Source organism: Mustelus asterias, chromosome 1 (assembly GCF_964213995.1).
Source record: "Mustelus asterias chromosome 1, sMusAst1.hap1.1, whole genome shotgun sequence".
Lineage (NCBI taxonomy): Eukaryota > Metazoa > Chordata > Chondrichthyes > Carcharhiniformes > Triakidae > Mustelus > Mustelus asterias.
Genome location: NC_135801.1, coordinates 150,120,639 through 150,144,003, shown reverse-complemented (window position 1 = coordinate 150,144,003; position 23,365 = coordinate 150,120,639). Strand labels below are relative to the sequence as shown.

At 43.5% G+C, this 23,365-nt stretch overlaps 1 protein-coding gene across 12 annotated transcripts in view; it reads left to right on the top strand.

Moving 5' to 3' along the window:
- Nucleotides 1-23,365, top strand: part of LOC144498811 (ciliary neurotrophic factor receptor subunit alpha-like) — a 314,103-nt gene that overhangs the window by 140,110 nt on the left and 150,628 nt on the right. For 10 of the 12 annotated variants that reach the window (XR_013498760.1, XM_078220550.1, XM_078220522.1 and 7 more), the window contains one exon: nt 5,416-5,655. Coding sequence is in view for 11 of the 12 variants with exons in the window: in XM_078220550.1 (XP_078076676.1) it covers nt 5,416-5,655 (240 nt within the window). In the remaining variant the exon portion in view is untranslated. The remainder of the gene's footprint in view (nt 1-5,415; nt 5,656-23,365) is intronic. The other 2 variants (XM_078220589.1, XM_078220598.1) reach the window with 1 other exon arrangement.

Here is a 23,365-nt window from a genome sequence, read left to right as displayed (position 1 = left end):
GGGAAGAAGCTGTTCTTGAGTCGGTTGGTACATGACCTCAGACTTTTGTATCTTTTTCCCGAAGGAAGAAGGTGGAAGAGAGAATGTGTGGTGTCCTTAATTATGCTGGCCGCTTTGCCGAGGCAGAGGGAAGTATAGACAGAGTCAATGGACGGGAGGCTGGTTTGCGTGATGGATTGGGCTACATTCATGACCTTTTGTAGTTCCTTGCAGTCTTGGGCAGAGCAGGAGCCATACCAAGCTGTGATACAACCAGAAATAATGCTTTCTATAGTGCATCTGTAAAAGTTGGTGAAAGCCGGAGCTGATATGCCAAATTTCCTTAGTCTTCTGAGAAAGTAGAGGCGTTGGTGGGCTTTCTTAACTATAGTGTCAGCATGGGGGGACCAGGACAGGTTGTTGGTGATCTGGACACCTAAAAACCTGAAGCTCTCGACCCTTTCTACTTCATCCCCATTGATGTAGACAGGGGCAAGTTCTCATTTACGCTTCCTGAAGTCAATGACAATCTCCTTCGTTTTGTTGACATTGAGGGAGAGATTATTGTTGCAGCACCTGTTCACCAGATTCTCTATCTCATTTCTGTACTTGCCTCGTCATTGTTTGAGATCTGACCCACTATGGTTGTGTCGTCAGCAAACTTGAAAATCGAATTGGAGGGGAATTTGGCCACACAGTCATAAGTGTATAAGGAGTATAATAGGGGGCTGAGAACACAGCCTTGTGGGGCACCAGTGTTGAGGATGATCGTGGAGGAGGTGTTGTTGCCTATCCTTACTGATTGTGGTCTGTGAGTTAGGAAGTTCAGGATCCAGTCGCAGAGGGAGGTGCCGAGGCCAAGGCCACGGAGTTTGGAGATGAGTTTCATGGGAATAATAGCGTTGAAGGCTGAGCTGTAGTCAATAAATAGAAGTCTGACATAGGTGTCCTTGTTATCTAGGTGTTCCAGGGTTGAGTGCAGGATCAGGAAAATGGCGTCTGCTGTGGGCCTGTTGCAGCGGTAGGCAAACTGTAGTGGATCCAGGTAGTCCGGGAGGCTGGAATTGATTCGTGCCATGACTAACCTTTCGAAGCACTTCATAATGATGGATGTCAGAGCCACCGGCCGATAGTCATTAAGGCACGCTGCTTGGTTTTTCTTAGGTACCGGGATGATGGCCGTCTTTTTGAAGCAGATAGCGACCTAAGATTGTTGTAAAGAGAGGTTGAAGATATCTGTGAATACTTCCGCCAGCTGATCCGCGCAGGATCTGAGTGCACGTCTGGGTACCCCATCCAGTAAGAAGTTTAACAACACCAGGTTAGAGTCCAACAGGTTTATTTGGTAGCAAAAGCCACACAATCGTCCAGGCCAGTTGCTTTCCATGGGTTAACCTTCAAGAAAGCTGCTCTGACATCTGCAGTGGTGACCCCAGACACAGGTTCATCCAGGGCTTCCAGAGTGGAGGGCATGCTCTCACTGACCTCTTGCTCAAAAGGGGCATAGAATGCATTGAGCTCATCATGGAGGGGTGCGTTGGAGCTGGTGATTTTACATGCCTTCAACTTATAGCCTGTTATGTCTTGCAGACCTTGCCATAGTCGGCGGGGGTCGGTGTGGCTAGAGTGGGACTGTAGCTTGGTCCAGTATTGTCTTTGGGTAGCTCCATTGTTAAATGGTCCTTTTCCTATGATTGAGAAGGTGGGTAAGTATCTAAATGGGCTGAGGAAACAAAATCCATTTCTGAAGTTATTCGAGGGCGGCACAGTTGTTAGCACTGCTGCCTCATAATACCAGGGACCTGGATTCAATTCTGGACTTGGGTGACAATGCGGAGTTTGCACGTTCTTCCTATGTCTGCATGGGTTTCCTCCAGCTACTCAGGTTTCCATCCACAGTCCAAAGATATGCAGGTTAGATTGATTGTCCACACTAAATTGCCCCTTAATGTCAGGAGGATTAGCAGGGTAAATGGGGTGACAGGAATAGGGTGTAGGTGGGATTGTTGTCGGTGAAGGCTTGATGGGCTTAGAGATCTTAGAAATCTTAGAAACCCTACAGCACAGAAAGAGGCCATTCAGCCCATCGCGTCTACACCGACCACAACCCCACTCAGGCCCTACCCCCATATCCCTATATATTTACCTACTAATCCCTCTAACCTACGCATCCCAGGACACTAAGGGCAATTTTAGCATGGCCAATCAACCTAACCCACACATCTTTGGACTGTGGGAGGAAACCGGAGCACCCAGAGGAAACCCACGCAGACACGAGGAGAATGTGCAAACTCCACACAGACAGTGACCCAAGCCAGGAATCGAACCCAGGTCCCTGGAGCTGTGAAGCAGCAGTGCTAACCACTGTGCTACCGTACCGAGGCTGAATGGCCTCTTTCTGTACAGTAGGAATTCTATGGGTAAGTATCTAACTGGACTGAGGAAACAATTGAAATCCATTTCTGAAATTGTCGAAGGATATGTTGAGCTTGTGGATGAGTGGTGTATGAAAATGCGAAGAGACTTGATGGGCCTAATGACATTTATCTGTTCCAAAAAATGCTTACGTTCTTGGTATTGTCTGTGTTGTATTAGTTCTTGGCACAGCCATAAGACAAGATGCCTAAGCTTAGCTAGCTGATCTGCTCCTGTAATAATAGCACCTTTCATCACATACTTCAATCATTGGGAGACACAAGTAATAATTCATGTTGCGAAATATGGGAATGAGAAAAGGTTTAAAAATTACTTTATTTCCAAATATTCTACATTTCCAGCCCAGATGTTATGCGATGGAGTCTTATAAACGTACCCCTTCACATCTTTAATGCAGCCCTTAAGAACAGTAGGCTTTGCAATCACCACCTGTTCTTTTGATGATCTCATTCAAAAATGGAGTATGGGAAACTAGCCTTTAATTACGCCCTTGACATTTCTTTCCTCCTCTGACAGTAAGCATGGTAAGATTTAATCAAACCGCCTGCTTTTTCTGGCAATTTTTCACTCAAGAGGCTCAGTCATATCCTCTGGATCTCCTACATTCCATGTGCTATTCTGAAAGTAACCCTTTAATCTCTATCACTGATTGTCCAAACTCAATAAGCTTCTGCGATTTGCCATTGTGGTGTTAGATTACATTTCAAAGCTGCTTCTTAATGAAATCCCAATGCAACCCTGCAGTGTGGGAGCTAGTTAGGAAAGAGAAGAGAGAAAATAAAAGGTAGAGACAAGTGGGAATGGCTGAAAGAATAACACAAAGGGTGAAGTAAAACAAGAGAAATTGAAAAAATAAATAAAAAATTAGAGTGAATGTGAGATAAATAGTTAAATGGAAAACAAAATACAATTTCTCACCATCACACATCTACAAAGAATTTTGCCGTATTGGTAATCAAACATTTTTAGCTTCCATTTTGTTATTCCAATATATTTTTGGGGGAGTATTAATGAATGATCTTCACGGTCAGAGTTCCAGCTTATTCTGTAACTCAGTGAGGCATTTTACACACACTCACTTGGAAGGAGTAATTTGACAAGAAGGTACTCAATGGTAGGACACTAGGAAGATCTGTGGAACAAAGGGACCTTAGTGTGTTTGTCCACAGATCTCTGAAGGCAGAAGGGCATGTTAGTAGGGTGGTGACAAAGGCATATGGGACGCTTGCCTTTATCAATCGAGGCGTAGCTTACAAAAGCGGGGAAGTCATGTTGGAGTTTAATAGGACTTTGGTGAGACCACAGCTGGAGTGCTGTGTGCAGTTCTGGTCGCCACATTATAGAAAGGGATGTGGTTGCACAGGTGGAGTTGCAGTGGAGATTTACCAGGTTGCTACCTGGGATGGAACATTTAAGTTATGAAGAGAGGTTGCATAAACTTGGGTTATTTTTGTTGGAGCAAAGAAGACTGAGGGGGTGACCTACAGAGTGGATAAGGAGCAGCTATTCCCCTTAGTTGAAGGATCAATCACGAGGGGACATGGGTTCAAGGTGAGGGGCAGGAGGTTTAGGGGGGATGTGAGGAGAAACATTTTTACCCAGAGGATGGTGACGGTCTGGAATGCACTGCCTGGGAGAGTGGTAGAGGCAGGTTGCCTCACATCCTTTAAAAAGTATCTGGGTGAACACTTGGCACGTCATAACATTCAGGGCTATGGGCCAAGTGCTGGCAGATGGGATTGGGTGGGAGTTCAGGTGTTACTGATGTGTCGGTGCGGCCTCGATGGGCCGAAGGGCCTCTTCTGCGCTGTATGGTTCTATGATTCTGTACACAGACTTCAGGTGATTTAAGGGAATGACATTCAGTGGGCTAATATAGGAGTTATTGCTCTATTAATGCCTTACAGGCCAGTTTCAATGCCCAGTTTTAGTTAAAGTAGCTAATCATAATGAAAACAAGATTGGAGGTGGGGGAGTGGGGGCTCGATGGCCTATGAGCTAATACATGCAGAAATCCGACATAGATCCTACTCCAGTGAATCCTGCCTCCGATCGGATGTATAGCTTGCCAACTCTTCTACTCTAGATTCAGACATCAAAAATGGGCACCTGGATAAGGTATTGGTATGGGGTGGCACAATGGTTAGCACTGCTGCCTCAAAGCACCCAGGGATCTGGGTTCAGTTCCGGCCTTGGGTGCCTGTGTCGAGTTTGCACGTTCTTCCCGTGTCTGCATGAGTTACCTCTGGGTGCTCTGCTTTCCTCCCACAGTCCAAAGATATGCTGGTTAGGTTTTTTGGCTATGCTAAATTGCCCCTTAGTGTCAGAAGGACTAGAAGGGTAAATATGTGGGGTTATAGGGACTGAGCCTGGGTGGGATAGTTGTCGGTATGGTCTCAATGGGCTGAATGGCCTCCTTCTGCACTGTAAGGATTCTTTTATGATAGGTAGAAGCAGCTCTCAGTCTGTACCTTCAGTGGAAAAAATAGGAATAGCATGGGTCAATACTCCACTTCCGTCTAAAGTAACATCACAAGTGCAGAAAAGATTTACTAGAATGCTATCGGACTTGATGGATTGAGTTATAAGGAGAGGCTGGATAGACTGGGACTTTTTTCTCTGGAGCGTAAGAGGCTGAGGGGTGATCTTATAGAGGTCTATAAAATAATGAGGGGCACAGATCAGCTAGATAGTCAATATCTTTTCCCAAAGGTAGGGGAGTCTAAAACTAGAGGACATAGGTTTAAGGTGAGGAGGGAGAGACACAAAAGTGTCCAGAAGGGCAATTTTTTCACAGAGGGTGGTGAGTGTCTGGAACAAGCTGCCAGAGGTAGTAGTAGAGGCGGGTACAATTTTGTCTTTTAAAAAGCATTTAGATAGTTACATGGGTACGATGGGTATAGAGGGATATGGGCCAAATGCGGACAATTGAGATTAGCTCAGGGGTTTTAAAAAAATCTCTATGACCTCTATGACTCTAAGTATTTTCTCTCATTTCAGAAGGAAGGAAATACTACAAAAGAATTGGCAGCAATGTAACCATGCAGTGTGAGACATCTGACAGTCATACTTCAGTGATATGGAGATTTAATGGCCATGCGATTGGCCACAATGAAGACCAACTTCTTCAAGGCACCAACCTCACTCTCCGAAACCTAGATTCAATACATAACGGAACATATAGCTGTCATGAGAAACACAGTGGAAGGTTGAAGAATCAAGTAACAATCTATGTTGGAAGTAAGTGCTTTTTAAGTGTTTATTTTTTATTGGATCTATCAAGATGTGGTACCCTTAAGGAAACGATCCCAGTATCAATAAATAATTTTGGAATAATGTGACTGACAAGTCTTAAAAACGAGCTTATGATGGGGGGAAATAATAACCTCAGCAGCAACCACTGAGTGTGTTGTAACTTTCACTTACTTTTAGGGCAACATCAGCTCAGCACAAATGTAAAAAGAAACCGTGTTAATCCACTTACTTTTGCTTAAACCCACACACTATTAAACCTGATCCCCTGGTGTCTCTAATTATTGGATATTTTGGGATTCTCTGAATAAAATGTTTTTTTTATTGGAAAAATAAATGAAACTTTAGGCTTTCCTTTCAAACTGAGATGGATACTATCAGCTTGTGTTGGTGTTAAAGACAGATTTTGTAATAATCAGAGCTTTACCTATTGGTTTTTATCCCCTTTCAGCGACTTGGAGGGTTACTCAGCATTTGGCTATTTGAAGAACAAAACAAGAATGTTCACTAGCAATACACAGCAGGTCCATCAGCATCCAGAAGAGAAAAAATCAGGGTCTGCACAGGAATCACAGAGTTGTTACAGCACAGGAGGAGGCCATTTGGCCCCTTGTGTCTGCACCGGCTCTCCATTGGAGAGCATAATAACAGCACCATTCTCCTGTCTTTTCCCCGCACCCCTGCACATTGTTTCCATTGAAATAATCACCTAATGTCCTCTTGAATGCCTTGATTGAACCTGTCTCCATTACTTTTCCAGGCACTGTATTCCAGACCTGAACCACTTGCTGTGTGAAAAAGTTTTCCTCACATCGCATTCTCTTCCTTTGCAAATCACCTTAAATCTGTGCCCACTTGATCTCAATCCATTTATGAGTGGGAACAGCTTCTTCCATTATATATGATTAGTCTATCTTTACTCTCTACATCTGCTGAAAAACCTGCCCATTTTTATTTTAGATGTAGGGTTGGGATCCTTTCTACATATACTGTCGTTTAAAGAGTTGGAATCAACATAGTTCCCAATTTGAGCTAAGTCTGTGCTTCTCCCATATGAAAACACTGAAGATGTGAAAGGGAAGTGGAATAGATTACTACAAATAAAATGAAGATTATGGTTAACTCTAGTATTATTAAAAATAAATGATCAATGGCTTGGCCATAAAGTGCAGTAAGGACTGGCAATCTAAGATTGTATGATTACCAAAGTATATAAGTTTCTGCAAGGGAGGGAGATGGTTATGAGGCCTTCTAGTGGAAGTGTTAGTGCTGCAAGAATGAATGGCTAAACTACACTAAAGTTACAATGCTTTTGATGGCAGTAAGTTGTGAAAGATTACAGTCCCATTATAGCAGCAGTCCTTCTGTACTTCGTTGGAGTGTCAGCCTACGTTACTCGTGCGAAACCCAGGATGAAGATATGATTTTCTAATACAGCGCTGAAACAATACCAAGTTGGACAAGCCGACATTTGAATCTATCATGGGAGCATGGCCTAGACACTGTACCTCAACAATACACATTTCTATAGCACTCCTTGTGTACGGAAAGATACTTCAGGGATCTTTACTGGCTGAAGAAGAATAACCAGAACACAGTATTGGGAAGAAGAGAACAAGAAAGAGGGAAAATGAAGACACAGACAGACAAAGAGAATGAGATTTTGAAATGGTGTATTTTGAAAAAGGGAGAGATGTGGCTAAGGGCTGGGTTTGAGGGAGGTTGGTCAGGGAACAGGACATACTAAAACTATGAAAGGTTAAAGAAAATTACAGAGATTTACAAGTATAGCCTCCTTTTGACTAGGCAATCATGCTGACTTGGAAACAAAACACTGTGGGTTTATTGCAATATTAATTGGATGTTTGAAATTTTACTATTAAACACTCTGGCAAACTTTATTTTCTTTGACACTGAGAGAGAAATGTGATTCAACTTCACAAAAAAACGTATTCTTTCATGAGATCACTGGTGAGGACAGCATTTTGTGCCTTTCCCAATTGCCGTTAAACTGAATGGCTTTTTCAGGGGGCATTGCTGTAGATCTGGAGTCATACACCGGTCAGACTAGCAGATCTTCTTCCCCACGGGGCATTAGTGAACCCGATAGATCTTTACAACAATCAGTGATCGTTTCATGGTTGCCATTACTGAGACTAGCTTTCAATTCCAGATGTATTAATTTAGTTTAAATTCCACCAGCTGCCGCGATGTGATTTGAACCCAAGTCTCCAGAGTATTAGCCTAGGCCTCTGGATTACTGTTCCAGTGACATTACCCCAACGCCACTGTCTCCACCTGGATATATACTTCAATAATGTGTGTTTTTATTTGAATAAAATAATTCTGAGCTCAGTCACTGTGTATCTACAATGGAAGCTATAGATACTGCAGAGTAGCAAAATGTTATCTCATTATGCCTGGCCCTTATTCATAGAGTTGATGGTTTAATCCTTCTTCATCTATCAGTATTCTTGGTGCCATCCTTTGCTCTGACTCCAGATGGAATTCCCATTGCTCTGTTGCAAAAACTCTCTCCAAACATTTATTTTCTCCTCAAGATCATTTAACTCTTGAAGCCCTATTCAGTTGAAGACTTGCATACTGCACTCTTATCTAGCAATATTTTTCTAAGACTCCTCTGATAACCCTTAAAAGGATACAAGAAAAAGCTTGTCATCAGATAGATGATCCCTCTTGCCTTTCTAGCCTCTAACCTTTCCCTACCATGGATGAGAGTAGGTGGGGGAAATATAACAAAAAGGCACCTTACTAAGTCTGAGCATTCTGCTGAACCATCTTCGGTATCTGATGAATTCTTACTTCAAACCTACTAAGTTTCACCCTTGAAGGGTATCACCCAAAGCAAGCAAATTAGATTACAGTCATGTCCACTTACATACAAACCCAATGCACTTAGGCAAATAGACTTTAAATCAACGTTGCTGATAAGTGAATAGAAAATGAAATAGAATCTCGTATTTTACATGAACTTTTGTACTCATTTCTGTTGACTGAATCACTTTGTTTGTTTATTCTTAGTAAATTGATATTTTTTGTCTCGATAAGTCATGTTACCACATCTTCAACTCATAACGATAATCAAGTTCTGTGTGAAGGCATTGCTTATACTATTTTGAGAGACTGATAAATCCAGCAAATTAAAAGTAGCATGACACAGTTTATATTTTTGGAAATTTTCCATTGTATTTATGCGAGTACAAGAATTGTGCAACAGGAAATTCTTTCTATTAATTCATCTTAGTACATGCAAACCCTGGATAAGGAGATAATACTTGAAAGGAATTGACTTTGAAACATTAATCCCAGCGTTATTCTGACATGAGCCAAATTGTTACCAACTCAAAATCTTTGCTTCATTGAGCAACTTTGGTGAAGAGCCAAGGACCATAGTCCAGAACAACATCAAAGTTGAAAACAATAAGTAAGAAGATAAAGTATATTTAAAAATAGCTTTTGGAAGACTCCAAGCTAAGGATTTAAAAGCTTGTAAACTGTAGGACACTTGTTCTTGATTTGGTCAATGCAATTACAAAACTGTTGCACAATAACCTCAACTGCGAGTCAGCACATAGCATCAAAATTGGAACATATGAGTCCTTTGAACTAATAATACTGTATCATGAGAGGCAGCATGGAATATACATTTAGGGTGTGATCTTACCGGCTATTCACACCATGCTCCCACTGCAACAAAGTCGGAGAATTTGGCGCCCAGCCAAATCTCCCTTTACTGCAGCGGGATAGGAAAATCCCACCGGCATGAATGGCTCTAACATTCAATATTCTTTATTAATCCATTTTGCTTTAAATTATGGATTTGCATTTTGGCTGGAATTCTCCCATCCTGCCCGCAACTGGAATTCTAGTGGGCGGGGGGTGCACCATGTAAAGGTCCATTGAAGTCAGACGGGAATCTCCAGTTTTCAGGCCAGAGAATCCCGCCCAGTATCGTGAAGATACTGAGTTGGGATTTCAAAGCACTCTTACCATCGGTGGCAGACCCTTATTAAAATTATGTGTAAATTTAATAGGAGATTAAGCATAAGACAGAGAATAATGAGGAAAATTAGAGAATGGAGGAGAAGATGAGCCAGATGGGATTTATCCTAGGATTCTCTGGGAGGCTAGAGAGGAGATTGCAGAGCCTTTGGCTTTGATCTTTGGGTCGTCATTGTCTACTGGAACAGTGCCAGAAGACTGGAGGATAGCAAATGTTGTCCCCTTGTTCAAAAAGGGGAGTAGGGACAACCCTGGTAAATATGGACCGGTGAGCCTTACTTCTGTTGTGGGCAAAGTATTGGAAAGGATTATAAGAGATAGGTTTATAATCACCTAGAAAGGAATAATTTGATTAGGGATCGTGAACATGGTTTTGTGAAGGGTAGGTCGTGCCTCACAAACCTTATTGAGTTCTTTGAGAAGGTGACCAAAGAGGTGGATGAGGGTAAAGCGGTTGATGTGGTGTATATGGATTTCAGCAAAGCGTTTGATAAGGTTCCCCATGGTAAGCTTTTGCAGAAAATATGGACACATGGGATTGAGGATGATTTAGTGGTTTGGATCAGGAATTGGCTAGCTGTAAGAAAACAGAGGGTGGTGGTTGATGGGAAATATTCATCTTGGAGTTCAGTTACTAGTGGTGTACCGCAAGGATCTGTTTTGGGGCCACTGCTGTTTGTCATTTTTATTAATGACCTGGATGAGGGCGTAGAAGGATGGGTTAGTAAATTTGCGGATTACACTAAAGTCGGTGGAGTTGTAGATAGTGCGGAGGGAAGTGGCAGGTTACAGAGGGACATAGATAAGCTGCAGAGCTGGGCTGAGAGGTGGCAAATGGAGTTTAATGCGGAAAAGTGCGAAGTGATTCACTTTGGAAGGAGTAACAGGAATACAGAGTACTGGGCTAATGGTAAGATACTTGGTAGTGTGGATGGACAGAGGGATCTGGGTGTCCATGTGCATAGATCCCTGAAAGTTGGCACCCAGGTTGATAGGGTTGTTAAGAAGGCGTACGGTGTGTTAGCTTTTATTGGTAGAGGGATTGAGTTTCGGAGCCAGGAGGTCATGTTGCAACTGTACAAAACTCTGGTGCGGCCACACTTGGAGTATTGCGTACAGTTCTGGTCGCCGCATTATAGGAAGGATGTGGAAGTGTTGGAAAGGGTGCAGAGGAAATTTACCAGGATGTTGCCTGGGAGGGTGGGAAAATCGTATGAGGAAAGGCTGAGGGGCTTGAGGTTGTTTTCGTTGGAGAGAAGAAGGCTAAGAGGTGACTTAATAGAGGCATACAAGATGATCAGAGGATTAGATAGGGTGGATAGTGAGAGCCTTTTTCCTCGGATGGTGATGGCTAACACTAGGGGACAAAGCTTTAAATTGAGGGGTGATAGATATAGGACAGATGTTAGAGGTAGGTTCTTTACTCAGAGAGTAGTAAGGGTGTGGAATGCCCTGCCTGTAGCAGTAGTAGACTCGTCAACATTAAGAGCATTCAAATGGTTATTGGATAAACATATGGATGATATTGGAATAGTGTAGGTTAGATGGGCTTTAGATTGGTTTCACTGGTCGGCGCAACATCGAGGGCCGAAGGGCCTGTACTGCACTGTAATGTTCTATGTTCTATGTTCTAAAAGTAGAGAAGAGGACAGAAGAAAAATGCAAGACAAATATGTTATTGTCACTTTTATACTATGGAAAATGATGCAAATGGGAGCCAAGTACTGTTGCCTGCTTGGATCATTATTAAATTGGGAAGCTCCACAAAAGATGTGCTGTTCACTGGCTTCCCACTTTCAGCATGATTTTAAAGATTGGAAATAGCCCACAGTAGCTGACAGTTCTCTTCAATCAATGAAATATTAATCTAAAATTTTTTTGGCATGTGCTTTTTAGCTGGTTCCTTTGTATTGCAGTCAGAGCCCATCCCGACCACAATAAGGATTAGGCTTGATAGCTTTAATTGAAAAGGAAGACCCCACAGAGACATGATAGGCCAAAATGCCTCTTCCTGTCCATAGTTTCTAAAATTCAGCCACACCACTTCTTCCAAATAGGTTCTGATAAATAATTGGCTGAAAAGTCTTCCTGGGGGAATCTTCTTCCACAGTTCCATCTGAATCCCAATGTTGGTCTATCATTACGTCACTACATGCCCAAGATTTGCCTTGCTTACCATTTTGGGATATTGGAATGGATAATTCCCCTGTGATCAAATGTAATTGGGAAGAGGTGGCAGAGGACCCAAGTTTCCTATGAATTTCCCTCATATCTACCTGGGTCATTGTTGCATCTTTGGTCTGCTCCAGTAAAGGTGGATTAGGCACTTTTTGCCATTCCCTCACATTCACCAGGTCTATCTATGACTCTTCCCTTCCTCAACTTTCTGTCTCCATTTCTGGGTACAGGCTCATATTTACTACAAACCTTACCCTGTCTTACTGTCTTCAGCTAGAACAAAATGGTGGCCCATCATGGTAGTGTTTTAAGCAGGTTCATCATCTTTTTTATACCATGAGTGTTTCAAACATCAGAGCAACTCCATTGGAGTAATAGTGTCAATAGTGATTCTGAGGTACTTCCTGGGGTGAGGAGGCTTTCTATTCACCTTTGCTGGCCTACTTTGTCTCAGACAGCCTTTCATTAGAACATTTAATACTCTTATCCCGTTAAGAATAATTTTGACTCAGCACCAGAATTCTGTGACCTTACTCTTGCCCTGTGAGCTGCCTTTTGAACCCACAAATCCTGTCAAGGGCTAACCTAGAATAGGTAATAAACTCTGACCCATTTCCTTGGGTTAGGATTGGAGAAGATGCAGTGGATGGCATGAACAAGCATTGATGAGATCTCCTCTTTATATCTATTTTGTGGTGATCCCACATAATGAGCAGAATCTTGTGCTCTCATTGGTGGCAAACGTAGAGGTGGAAAGGGAATGCCCTTGGGTGGGATGGTGAAATACCTGAACCATGTCTAATCATTTCCTCTTTATTCCGGTCATCCAACCCCTCTGCACCTCTATCCCTCACCAGCATGGCCTCAGAGTTCTCCACTTCTTCCTCAAACATCCCCATTCACTGCCAGCACCCACCTTTTCATTCAACTCCGCTCACTTCCTCCAAATAAATTTGATTTGATTTATTATTGTCACGGGCGGCACGGTAGCACAGTGGTTAGCACTGCTGCTTCACAGCTCCAGGGACCTGGGTTCGATTCCCGGCTTGGGTCACTGTCTGTGTGGAGTTTGCACATTCTCCTCGTGTCTGCGTGGGTTTTCTCCGGGTGCTCCGGTTTCCTCCCACAGTCCAAAGATGTGCGGGTTAGGTTGATTGGCCATGCTAAAAATTGCTCCTTAGAGTCCTGAGGTGCGTAGGTTGGAGGGATTAGCGGGTAAATATGTAGGGATATGGGGGTAGGGCCTGGGTGGGATTGTGGTCGGTGCAGACTCGATGGGCCGATTGGCCTCTTTCTGAACTGTAGGGTTTCTATGATGATTTCTATGATGTATTAGTATGCCGTGAAAAGTATTGTTTCTTGCAACTTATACAGACAAGGCATACTGTTTATAGAGAAGGAGACGAGAGAGTGCAGCCTGGTGACATACTGGTAATGTTGCTGGACTAGTACTTCCAGGGTTCAGGCTAATGTTTTGGGGACATGATTTCAAATCCCACCATGGCAGCTGGCAGAATTTAAATTCAATGAATAAAAAAAATCTGGAACTTAAAGCTAGCATCAGTAATGGTGATGATGAAATTATTCTCAATTGTCGTAAGAAAGAACCTATCTGGTTCACTAATGTCCTTAAAGAAAAGAAACGCAATCCTTATTTGGTCTGGCCTACATGCGACCCAAGACCCATCAAGCATAATGTGGTTGACTCTTAACTGGCCTCCGAAATGGCACTTTAAGGGCAATTAGGGATGGGCAACAAATGCTGGCCTTGCCAGTGATGCCCACATCCCATGAAATAATAAAGAGAGAATCTTAATTCAGCGTCCCATCTCTCCATGTCAGGTCACTTAAAGCCAGAATCAAAAGACAACAAACATGTGTTCAATCTGTCAGGATCGCTTCCCTGCATTGAATTCTTTAACTCATTCCCCTATTTCCATCGTAACTGTGTTTCTTTTATTTTTCCTTTTCCTTGATGTAGTTTGTTATATAAATTCTCCATATGGCCAAACCCCTGTTTGTCACAACAGTGGTCCTATCCTGAGATTAGCATATAAAAATTGTACTATTCTGGGTTTTTGAAAACTGCGATGTTCTCTTTCTTTTCTCCACAGCAGCAAATGCTGAGTTTTATGAGACTCTGTTTTTCAAAGACTTTGATGTGGTTGCATTCTGTGCTTTTTTGCTTGTTTAACTACACTGCATGCCACTTGCACACTGGTGAGTCCAGAAGACTGTAAGTGATGTGTCGTGTGACAATTTATGAGAGTTTTCAACTTAACTAGCTTTCCAGAGGTACTTTCTGACTTGTTTGTTAGCTCATGGACTCTGCACCCTGTTATTACTTTGTTGATGTAAGGAATTGTAACATGGCTATTAGTAACAGAAAATATATTAATCTAAATCAACTGTTTTTTGCATGTTCTTAATAAAATCTAGTATGCCATATAAAATATCATGATGATGAGAGGGGACATAATAGAGGTTTACAAGATTATGACAGGCTTGGAGAGAGTGGATAGTCAGAGTCTCTTTCCCAGGGTCGAAGGGTCAATTAATCTGAGGCATAGGTTGAGAGGAGGAAAGTTTTTTAAAGACGTGTAAGAGGCATGTTTTTCACACACAGGGTGGTGTCTGCCTGGAACGTGTTGCCGGTGGAAGTAGATTCTATCACAACGTTCAAGAGGAATCTGGATAGATACATGAATAGGCAGGGAATAGAGGAATATGGACCGTGTAGAGGCAAGAAAATATTAGATTAGAGAGGCATCTGTGTCGGCTCAGACCTGGTGGGCTGAAGGGCCTGTTCCTGTGCTGTACTGTTTTTTTCTTTAATGAACTATGAAATGGCAGAGCCTGAAACTCTTGCCATGTTGTTGAGACAGCCTTGCCAGCCATGATATCCAGGCCTTGACCTCCACCATAGGTTACGAGCTCATATAATTATCACACAAAAAACTATGAAAATTGGGTAAATCCAAACTGTAGTGATTTATTGTCACATGTTTTGGGATACAATGAAAGGTTTTGCGTGGGATTCGCCCAAGAAAATTTTAAGTGCTGAATTCATGTAAAAACAGGAATAAATGCAGCTGTTTTTTTTCATTGGGATTTTCACAATGTATTTCCCACACTCTGTGCACTGCAGAGTGCCCTAGCATGAATCTCATTAAAAATCTGTGGGACGGGGGGACCTACTCCCGCTGGAGTGGCCGGAGCATAGCGCTGAGCAGAGATCGGGGCATGCACAGTAGCCCCGTATTGCCGGCCTCCCGATCGCTGGCCAAACCCGCAATCTCTTTTTGCATCGCTGTCCCTCCGATTTTCATCCCCCCACCCCCCGATTGCTAGCCTCCAGGACATGTGTGGGCCAGCCACAACAACCCCCCCCCCGCCCCGCCCTCCCCACCTCTCCCCCCCCCCCCCCCCCCCCCATCCCCATCCCGATCATTCGCCTGTCTCCCTCTGTCCCCACCAAGTAAATAGTGGCAGCAGGGCCCTGCCCCCCCATTAGACACCGCTCCCTTGGCACTGCCTGATGCCTGGTAGCCAGTGCCAAGGTGCCCCCTTGGGCATTGCCACATTGCCCCTTGGGTAGTGTCAGGGGGCCAGGTGGCACTGCTAAGCTGGCAATGCCTGGGGGTGTCCACCTTACCCCTGACCCTCCATGACCTCACTTCACCCCAGCTACTGGGGAGCTATTGTACACCCTGCTGGAGTGAAACTCTCCTGGTTGGGGCGGGGGGGGGGGGGGGGGGGGGAGGCAAGCAGGCCTGGAGACTTCAGTCAGATTCAAATGAGCATTTAAATGAATTATGCAGCTCTGTGCCAACTTCTATCGCGGAGCTAATGGTGCCAGAAATCCGGTGGCTGGAGACACATGGAGGTCGTGGTGCCCATGTGGGAAGTCTGCTACATGGCCTCCCCTTGAGGCAGCGCAGCAGGATGGGAGAAACGCACCATTGTTTCTTGCGCGCCATAAAGACAAAACATAGAGTACATAGAGGAGAGGGAAAGGAGAGGGTGCAGAATATAGTGTTACAGTCAAAGCTAGGGTGTAGAGAAAGATCAGCTTAATATGTATATGGTAGCTCCACCCCAGCTTTCCCTCCTGTTGAGCCACTCTGCAAAAAAAGTGGGAAAATTCCACCCAATGAGACAAAGTGGACTAGATTTAGGCACATTTTTTAAAAATCACTACGATTGTTACAATTCATAGTGTTACCAATGAGGTAACATAATTGGCATCAGATAGTTAATGAACTGTCAGTTAGATCAACAACCCTTCAGGATAATCAAACATTAACTGATTAAAATCAAATTCTATATTGGACCCAATCATTTAATGTTCATGTACTTGTTTTGGTTACAAAAAAAGCTTTATTTGGTGGGGGAGAGGCTGACTGGGGGCAGTGTTGAAGGGAACAATTTCAGAAAATGCATTGGGTAGCATGTGAATTTTATTTCTTTCAAAAGGAACCGCATTTATCGAATACTTGAAGCCTGGTCTGTTGTGTCGAAATAATCTGAAAGCAAAGTTAAGGTTGTACAAAGAGAAGGGACAGGATGGAGAGGAAAGATCAGAAAAGCCATATTAATGTTTTTCGAAACCTACTATTTTAATAATGGTGTATTGATGTGCAATGACAATATAACATGAATGTGGGTGGGGGAATTGACATATGGGTAGGAAATTTTCAGTACCATGGTTTTCCAGCTGAAACCTTAAGAAGCAACAATTGGCTGGACCATGGGAGAAGAGAATTCCCTGAAGCTACCAGCTGTCTCAATGTTATAGATTTTAAAACACCAATTTCCTGTTCATTTTTGTATAATTTAATCCTGTTGTAAGTAATAAAATAAGTTGTTCTGTTGTAGAAATTTATTTAGGTTAAAGTACATCAGCGAGCTACAACTGACCTGAATTTGATATATAAATGCTGAGTTTATATTCCTCAACTTCTGCCTCAAGGATGAGATTGTGTTACACAGGAAGTAACTAGTAACGTAAAGTAGGGAAACTCGTAACAAAGAATGGCTGGCAATGGATATATAGAAGTGTGTTGAAGACTGGATAGATGGGTGTATTATAAATATAGCATGAAGTTTGCCCTGCATTTGCATCAGGTCAGCAAAAATGAAGGTGCAAGTGCAGTTTTTGTGATGAACAAGGAGATGATATGAGACACAGAAGAAGTTAAATTGTGCCGAAATGTTCTTGACATTCGCACCAAAGTGTTCCAGGGTGTTGTTTCAAGATCCATTCTTTTTTCATTCTTCACATGTTTTGTTATACTTAATCACATTCTATGGAAAACAAACACAAGTTGGTTGTTTATTGAAAATGACTGCTGCATTTAAAGGATAGATAATCCCCATCAGAAGAAGGGAAAGCAAAATCTTGGGTTCAGCTTAAAACTTTAGGGGATGCACTGCAGATTCAAAGCTGAACTCTGCACGACCCTTTGACAGTCACAGAACCATTCGGAGATGAGCAATTGCAAGGTGTGGAGTTTGTTGCAAATTGGAAGTATGCAAAATGTTTGCTTTTTAACTAGTTGATGTATTCAGAGGACTCCTGGATCAAAGCAAGAGACCTTCCTGATGGAATTAAATTATTGTTTCTAATGGAAATATAAATTGTAATCACATTATTTGCATTTAAGGATCCTCAATTTCTATAAAATATGAAATGTTTTATATAATGTTTTATTACATGCTGTTCCCAGATAATTTTAATGCACATCATGGATTACTACTTGAGTGTAAAACTCATGTGTGCAAAGCTTTTGCATGCAAAGTCCCACAAACAGCATAAAGATAGATCAACCATTTTTTGCTGGTTTGGCTTGAGGAAGTAATATTGGATAGTACACGGGTCGACTCTCATCTTCAAATAAGGTATTTTTCTTTTACATGGTTGAAAAGTAGATTGGGCCTCAGATTAGGCTCTCCTCCAAAAGTGACATCTGAGCTTGCTGCCGTCCCTTGGTACAACACAAGGGCTGAAATACCAACCATAATGATGAGCTCAGATTATACCAGGATTGACCCTGTAACATCGTGACTCAGCCAAGCTGACAAAACACAACTTCTATAGACTTCTCATTAACCATGGTGTTGGCTTTTGAATCAATGGATAACTTCTGTCTTGGCTGCAATGTTTTAAAACCAATATAAATTTCAAAAGTGATAAAGAAAGAAGAGTCCATGAAGACAATATTTCACTTTTTACTGCTTTGTCTGGTTTTTGAGAGCTGTGACAAGACATTAAATATGGATAGCCCCTCTGTCATGGCAAAAATGGCAGAAGTGTCTGAATGAACCTGTCAAAAATGCCAAGGCATTTAAAGGCCCTTCCCTTTAAATCTTTGAAATGTGGGGTGTGAAAAAAATGTTTGCTATTTCACTCTCTCTTGACATAAGCCTGGGGGCTTCCATTACTAGATTAGTGCTGCATGACTAATCCATCCTTTATCACAGAAGGGTGCCTGCCATTTCATAGTTTGATTGGCAGTTCCATGTGAATATAGACTCTTTCAAGTGGAACTATGAATTCCACTTTCTTTTGCTATAAAGAATTGAGCACAGAATTAAATGCATGTAGTCATAAGACTTTATTACTTGAAAGAATGTAAAAGAGCAATTTTGGTATGAATGAATGTTTTTGCAATGTCATGAAGTTTGCAGTAGGCACTTGGGGCAAGATTTTCCAGTCCTACCTGCCAGTGGGATGTTGAAGTCCAGCCGAAGGTCATCATGTGCCGCGGGTTCCCAGTGGCATGGCTGGCGATCAACGCAAGTGGTCATTGACTTCAGCAGGATCCCACCGTTGGCCAATGGCAAGCTGCCTCCGCCGCAGGAAAACACCAAGTGGAGCAGGGGTGGGGGGATTAAATCCCAGCCTTAGGCCCAGAATTACATCCCCGATTCAGGTTTGGTGAGTTTGGTGATTTCTTGGCTCGATGAACCTGACCTTTAAAAGTTTCTGCCCACGTCTGATTTTCAGTTGACATAGAGATAAATGCATAGCCTCTCGTGTGTGGAGGTGGGGTGGGTACAAGGCCAGCCTCTCATAGAACATAGAACATAACAGCGCAGAACAGGCCCTTCGGCCCACGATGTTGCACCGACCAGTTAAAAAAAAACTGTGACCCTCCAACCTAAACCAATTTCTTTTCGTCCATGAACCTATCTACGGATCTCTTAAACGCCCCCAAACTAGGCGCATTTACAACTGATGCTGGCAGGGCATTCCAATCCCTCACCACCCTCTGGGTAAAGAACCTACCCCTGACATCGGTTCTATAACTACCCCCCCTCAATTTAAAGCCATGCCCCCTCGTGCTGGATTTCTCCATCAGAGGAAAAAGGCTATCACTATCCACCCTATCTAAACCTCTAATCATCTTATATGTTTCAATAAGATCCCCTCTTAGCCGCCGCCTTTCCAGCGAAAACAATCCCAAATCCCTCAGCCTCTCCTCATAGGATCTCCCCTCCATACCAGGCAACATCCTGGTAAACCTCCTCTGCACCCTCTCCAAAGCCTCCACATCCTTCCTGTAATGTGGGGACCAGAACTGCACACAGTACTCCAAGTGCGGCCGCACCAGAGTTGTGTACAGTTGCAACATAACGCTACGACTCCTAAATTCAATCCCCCTACCAATAAACGCCAAGACACCATATGCCTTCTTAACAACCTTATCTACTTGATTCCCAACTTTCAGGGATCTATGCACACATACACCTAGATCCCTCTGCTCCTCCACACTATTCAAAGTCCTCCCGTTAGCCCTATACTCAACACATCTGTTATTCCTACCAAAGTGAATTACCTCACACTTCTCCGCATTAAACTCCATCCGCCACCTCTCGGCCCAACTTTGCAACCTGTCTAAGTCTTCCTGCAAACTACGACACCCTTCCTCACTGTCTACCACACCACCGACTTTGGTGTCATCAGCAAATTTGCTAATCCACCCAACTATACCCTCATCCAGATCATTAATAAATATTACAAACAGCAGTGGCCCCAAAACAGATCCCTGAGGTACACCACTTGTAACCGCACTCCATGATGAATATTTACTATCAACCACCACCCTCTGTTTCCTATCCGCTAGCCAATTCCTGATCCAATTTCCTAGATCACCCCCAATCCCATACATCTGCATTTTCTGCAGAAGCCTACCATGGTGAACCTTATCAAACGCCTTACTAAAATCCATATATACCACGTCCACTGCCTTGCCCCCATCCACCTCCTTGGTCACTTTCTCAAAAAACTCAATAAGGTTAGTAAGGCACGACCTACCTGCCACAAAACCATGCTGACTATCACCTATCAATTCATTACTCTCCAAATAACTATAAATCCTATCCCTTATAATTTTTTCCAACATCTTGCCGACAACAGAAGTGAGACTCACCGGTCTATAATTCCCGGGGAAGTCTCTGTTCCCCTTCTTAAACAATGGGACAACATTCGCTAACCTCCAATCTTCTGGTACTATACCAGAGGCCAATGACGACCTGAAGATCAGAGCCAGAGGCTCTGCAATCACTTCTCTTGCCTCCCAGAGAATCCTTGGATAAATCCCATCTCTGCTTCAACTTTATGTTCAAATATGTGAATAATAATAAAACACAAAATCTCTTCAGCCCTCACCTTCTCCCACCCTCCACACACTCGCTGTGTCCCATTCATGTCACCACATGTGAACTCCTGCCCACCCCACACACCCCTATGCCAACTAATGCCCCACTCCCCACACCACATTGCCCATACCCCCATCCCAATTTATGGTCCTTCTACCCACCTTCATTTCCCCTATCCCCATGCCAACTTAATGCCAAGTCATGCCAACACATGCCCCAAACCCACACCCTTTGCGCTTACCCCCTCCATGCCAATTCACCAGTATCCTTGGATGCTTCCTGGACAGCTTTGACAGCTGGACAGCTCTTTAGCAGTTCCTTGACAGCTGGACAGTTATTTACAGCTTGACAGTTTCAATGAATCTGTGCATAAAAAGTACAGAACCATTGTCACTTTTAACAATCCCAAAGGGTACCTTACCTTTACCAAATGTGTCCTATTCAAAGGTAAGCTTACACTGGCTATCGAAATGAATCCACTAAGTTCAGTTCTCCTCTTACCCAGTCTAATCTGCACACTCCAAATTTCATGCTCCTGGTTTTCCAAAATCCCACTTCAGTGGAGGCAGCTGGTGATTTAATTGGCAGCTGTCTCCGTGAATTGGGCATTCCTGAACCCTGGCCTGATTCTGCCTGGCCCTCATGGAGATGAGAAATGCTGGATTTGGGGGCGGGATCTAGAATATTCATCCACTTCTAGGATTAGTGGATGGCACAAGGGTTAGTAATGCTGCCTCACAGCACCAGGGACCCGGGTTCTATTCCAGCCTTGGGTGACTGATTGTGTGGAGTTTACATGTTCTCCCTGTGTCTGCGTGGGTTTTCTCCTGGTGCTCCGGTTTCCTCCCACAGTCCAAAGATGTGCGGGTAGGTGGATTGTCCATGCTAAATTGCCCATAGTGTCCCAAAATGTGTAGATTAGCGGGGTAAATATGTAGGGTTATGGGAAAAGTGCCTGGTGGGATCTTCTGTTGAAGAGGGAGTACAAACTTGATGGGCCTCATGGGGATTCTATGATTTTTGCCACTGCGGAGAGCCCCGGTTAAAATCCAGGCCTTAGGTTTTAATAAAACTTTACTTTATCGCATCTCTGCATGGTGGATACCGGTTTCGCTCACATAGTAGGTCTAAGGGAAAAGGTGTTGGCTGGGAAATCATGTGTGGGCATGAGTTGGTACTAGGTTAACATGTGGACCATAAAGAGCTGTGGGAGTAGGTGGTGAGATATAGGTCAGCATGGAGGGTATGAGAAACTCTCGGGGGAGGGGTCGGTATGTGTGTTGGGGTGAGGGCAATGAGGGCTGGAGGGATGTTCATTTTTTAATCTTTATTTTTAAATTGTGGACACAGTGGGAGTGCCCTCCACCCAACCCACCTCTGCACCCGGCATCCCCCTCAGTTCTTCCCGGGTAGCCCATCCTGACTTCTAATCCAGCAAGCCTCCCCATCCCTGGACCCAAAATCTGATGTCTGGACGGCCATTTTTAAAGAACAGGAATTCGCCCATCTTTGCACACGTGGCCTGGGAATGAAAATCCAAACCTAGGTTTTTCTTTTCTAGTCCTTTAATATAGTGCAACAGAAACATGAATTTCTGGAAGGGGGGAAAGAAGTTTCTTCATTGTAGAGGCCATTGTCATAGCAATCAGCCCAGGCCTTCCAGTGATTTGATTTTGACCTGCAGTGATAGATACCTGGACTCAAATCATGATATGCTACATGGAAGTACCCTATGTATTTCATGATGTAACTGCATTATGAAGCTGGGCTAGCAACATACCATATAGCATACAAATGTCAAGTAATTAGCTGAGTGCATTGCCTTCCTGCCTATCTTGTGTTTGCTTTTGCCTATCCTGGTGTTCTGACACAGCTACCTAGTGGTTGAAGTCTGGCTGGTAGAAGGCTACTGTCTTTTTGGAAAGGAGATGTCAGAGGTCTGAGATGATTCCCTCATGTAACATTAGAGTCAGAAGTTTTCTTTGTGGAGTCCATTGCTGTAGTGCAGTTAATTGCTGAGCCAGCAAATGTTATGATGTTTAACTTGAAACCAGATCCAGACTTCCTCCTTTTTGCCAGAGGACCGATTTCTGTTCTTCATTCGCCATGTGTGATCTCTTCTTTGTGGGCATGTCTTAAACTCCCACATCTTGTTGGCAACATGGCCCATGTTGCCTGCTTAATCCCATGCACTGATTTATAAGGCGAGTAAAACATGTGTGAGTGTGTCAATGAGTGTCATGAAATCTGTTTGCTTGAGTTGCTGTCATGGTTGAATAGGTGGGCGGTACAGTGGCACTGCTGCTTCACAGCGTCAGGGACCCGGGTTCAATTCCGACCTTGGGTGTCTGTCTGTGTGGAGTTTGTATGTTCTCCCATGTCTGCGTGGGTTTTCTCCGGTTTCTTCCCATATTCCAAGAATGTGCAGGTTGGCGGATTGGCCATGCTAAATTGTTGCTTAGTGTCCCAATATGTGCAGGTTAAGTGGATTAGCCATAAGAAATGTGTGGGGTTACAGGGATTGGGCGGGTAGAGGTCCTGGGTAAGATAATCTGTCAGGAAGTCGGTGCAGACTCGATGGGCTGATTGGCCTCTTCTGCATTGTATGCATTTATGAATAGCTGGAAATGTGTGCAATAGGTGAGATGCATAATGAACCCTGAATGGTAGAGATTGTTAGTAGGTGAGTGATGGGGATGTGGTGCATTGAGTCAGGTCTGAGGCTCATTGACAATTTGGTGGGATATGGTCTTTGAAGATGCATTCACTGACCTTGACGACCTGCGGCACTGAATTCAGGTCCTTGTGGCTTGTTTCTATGCACTGGCTTCCA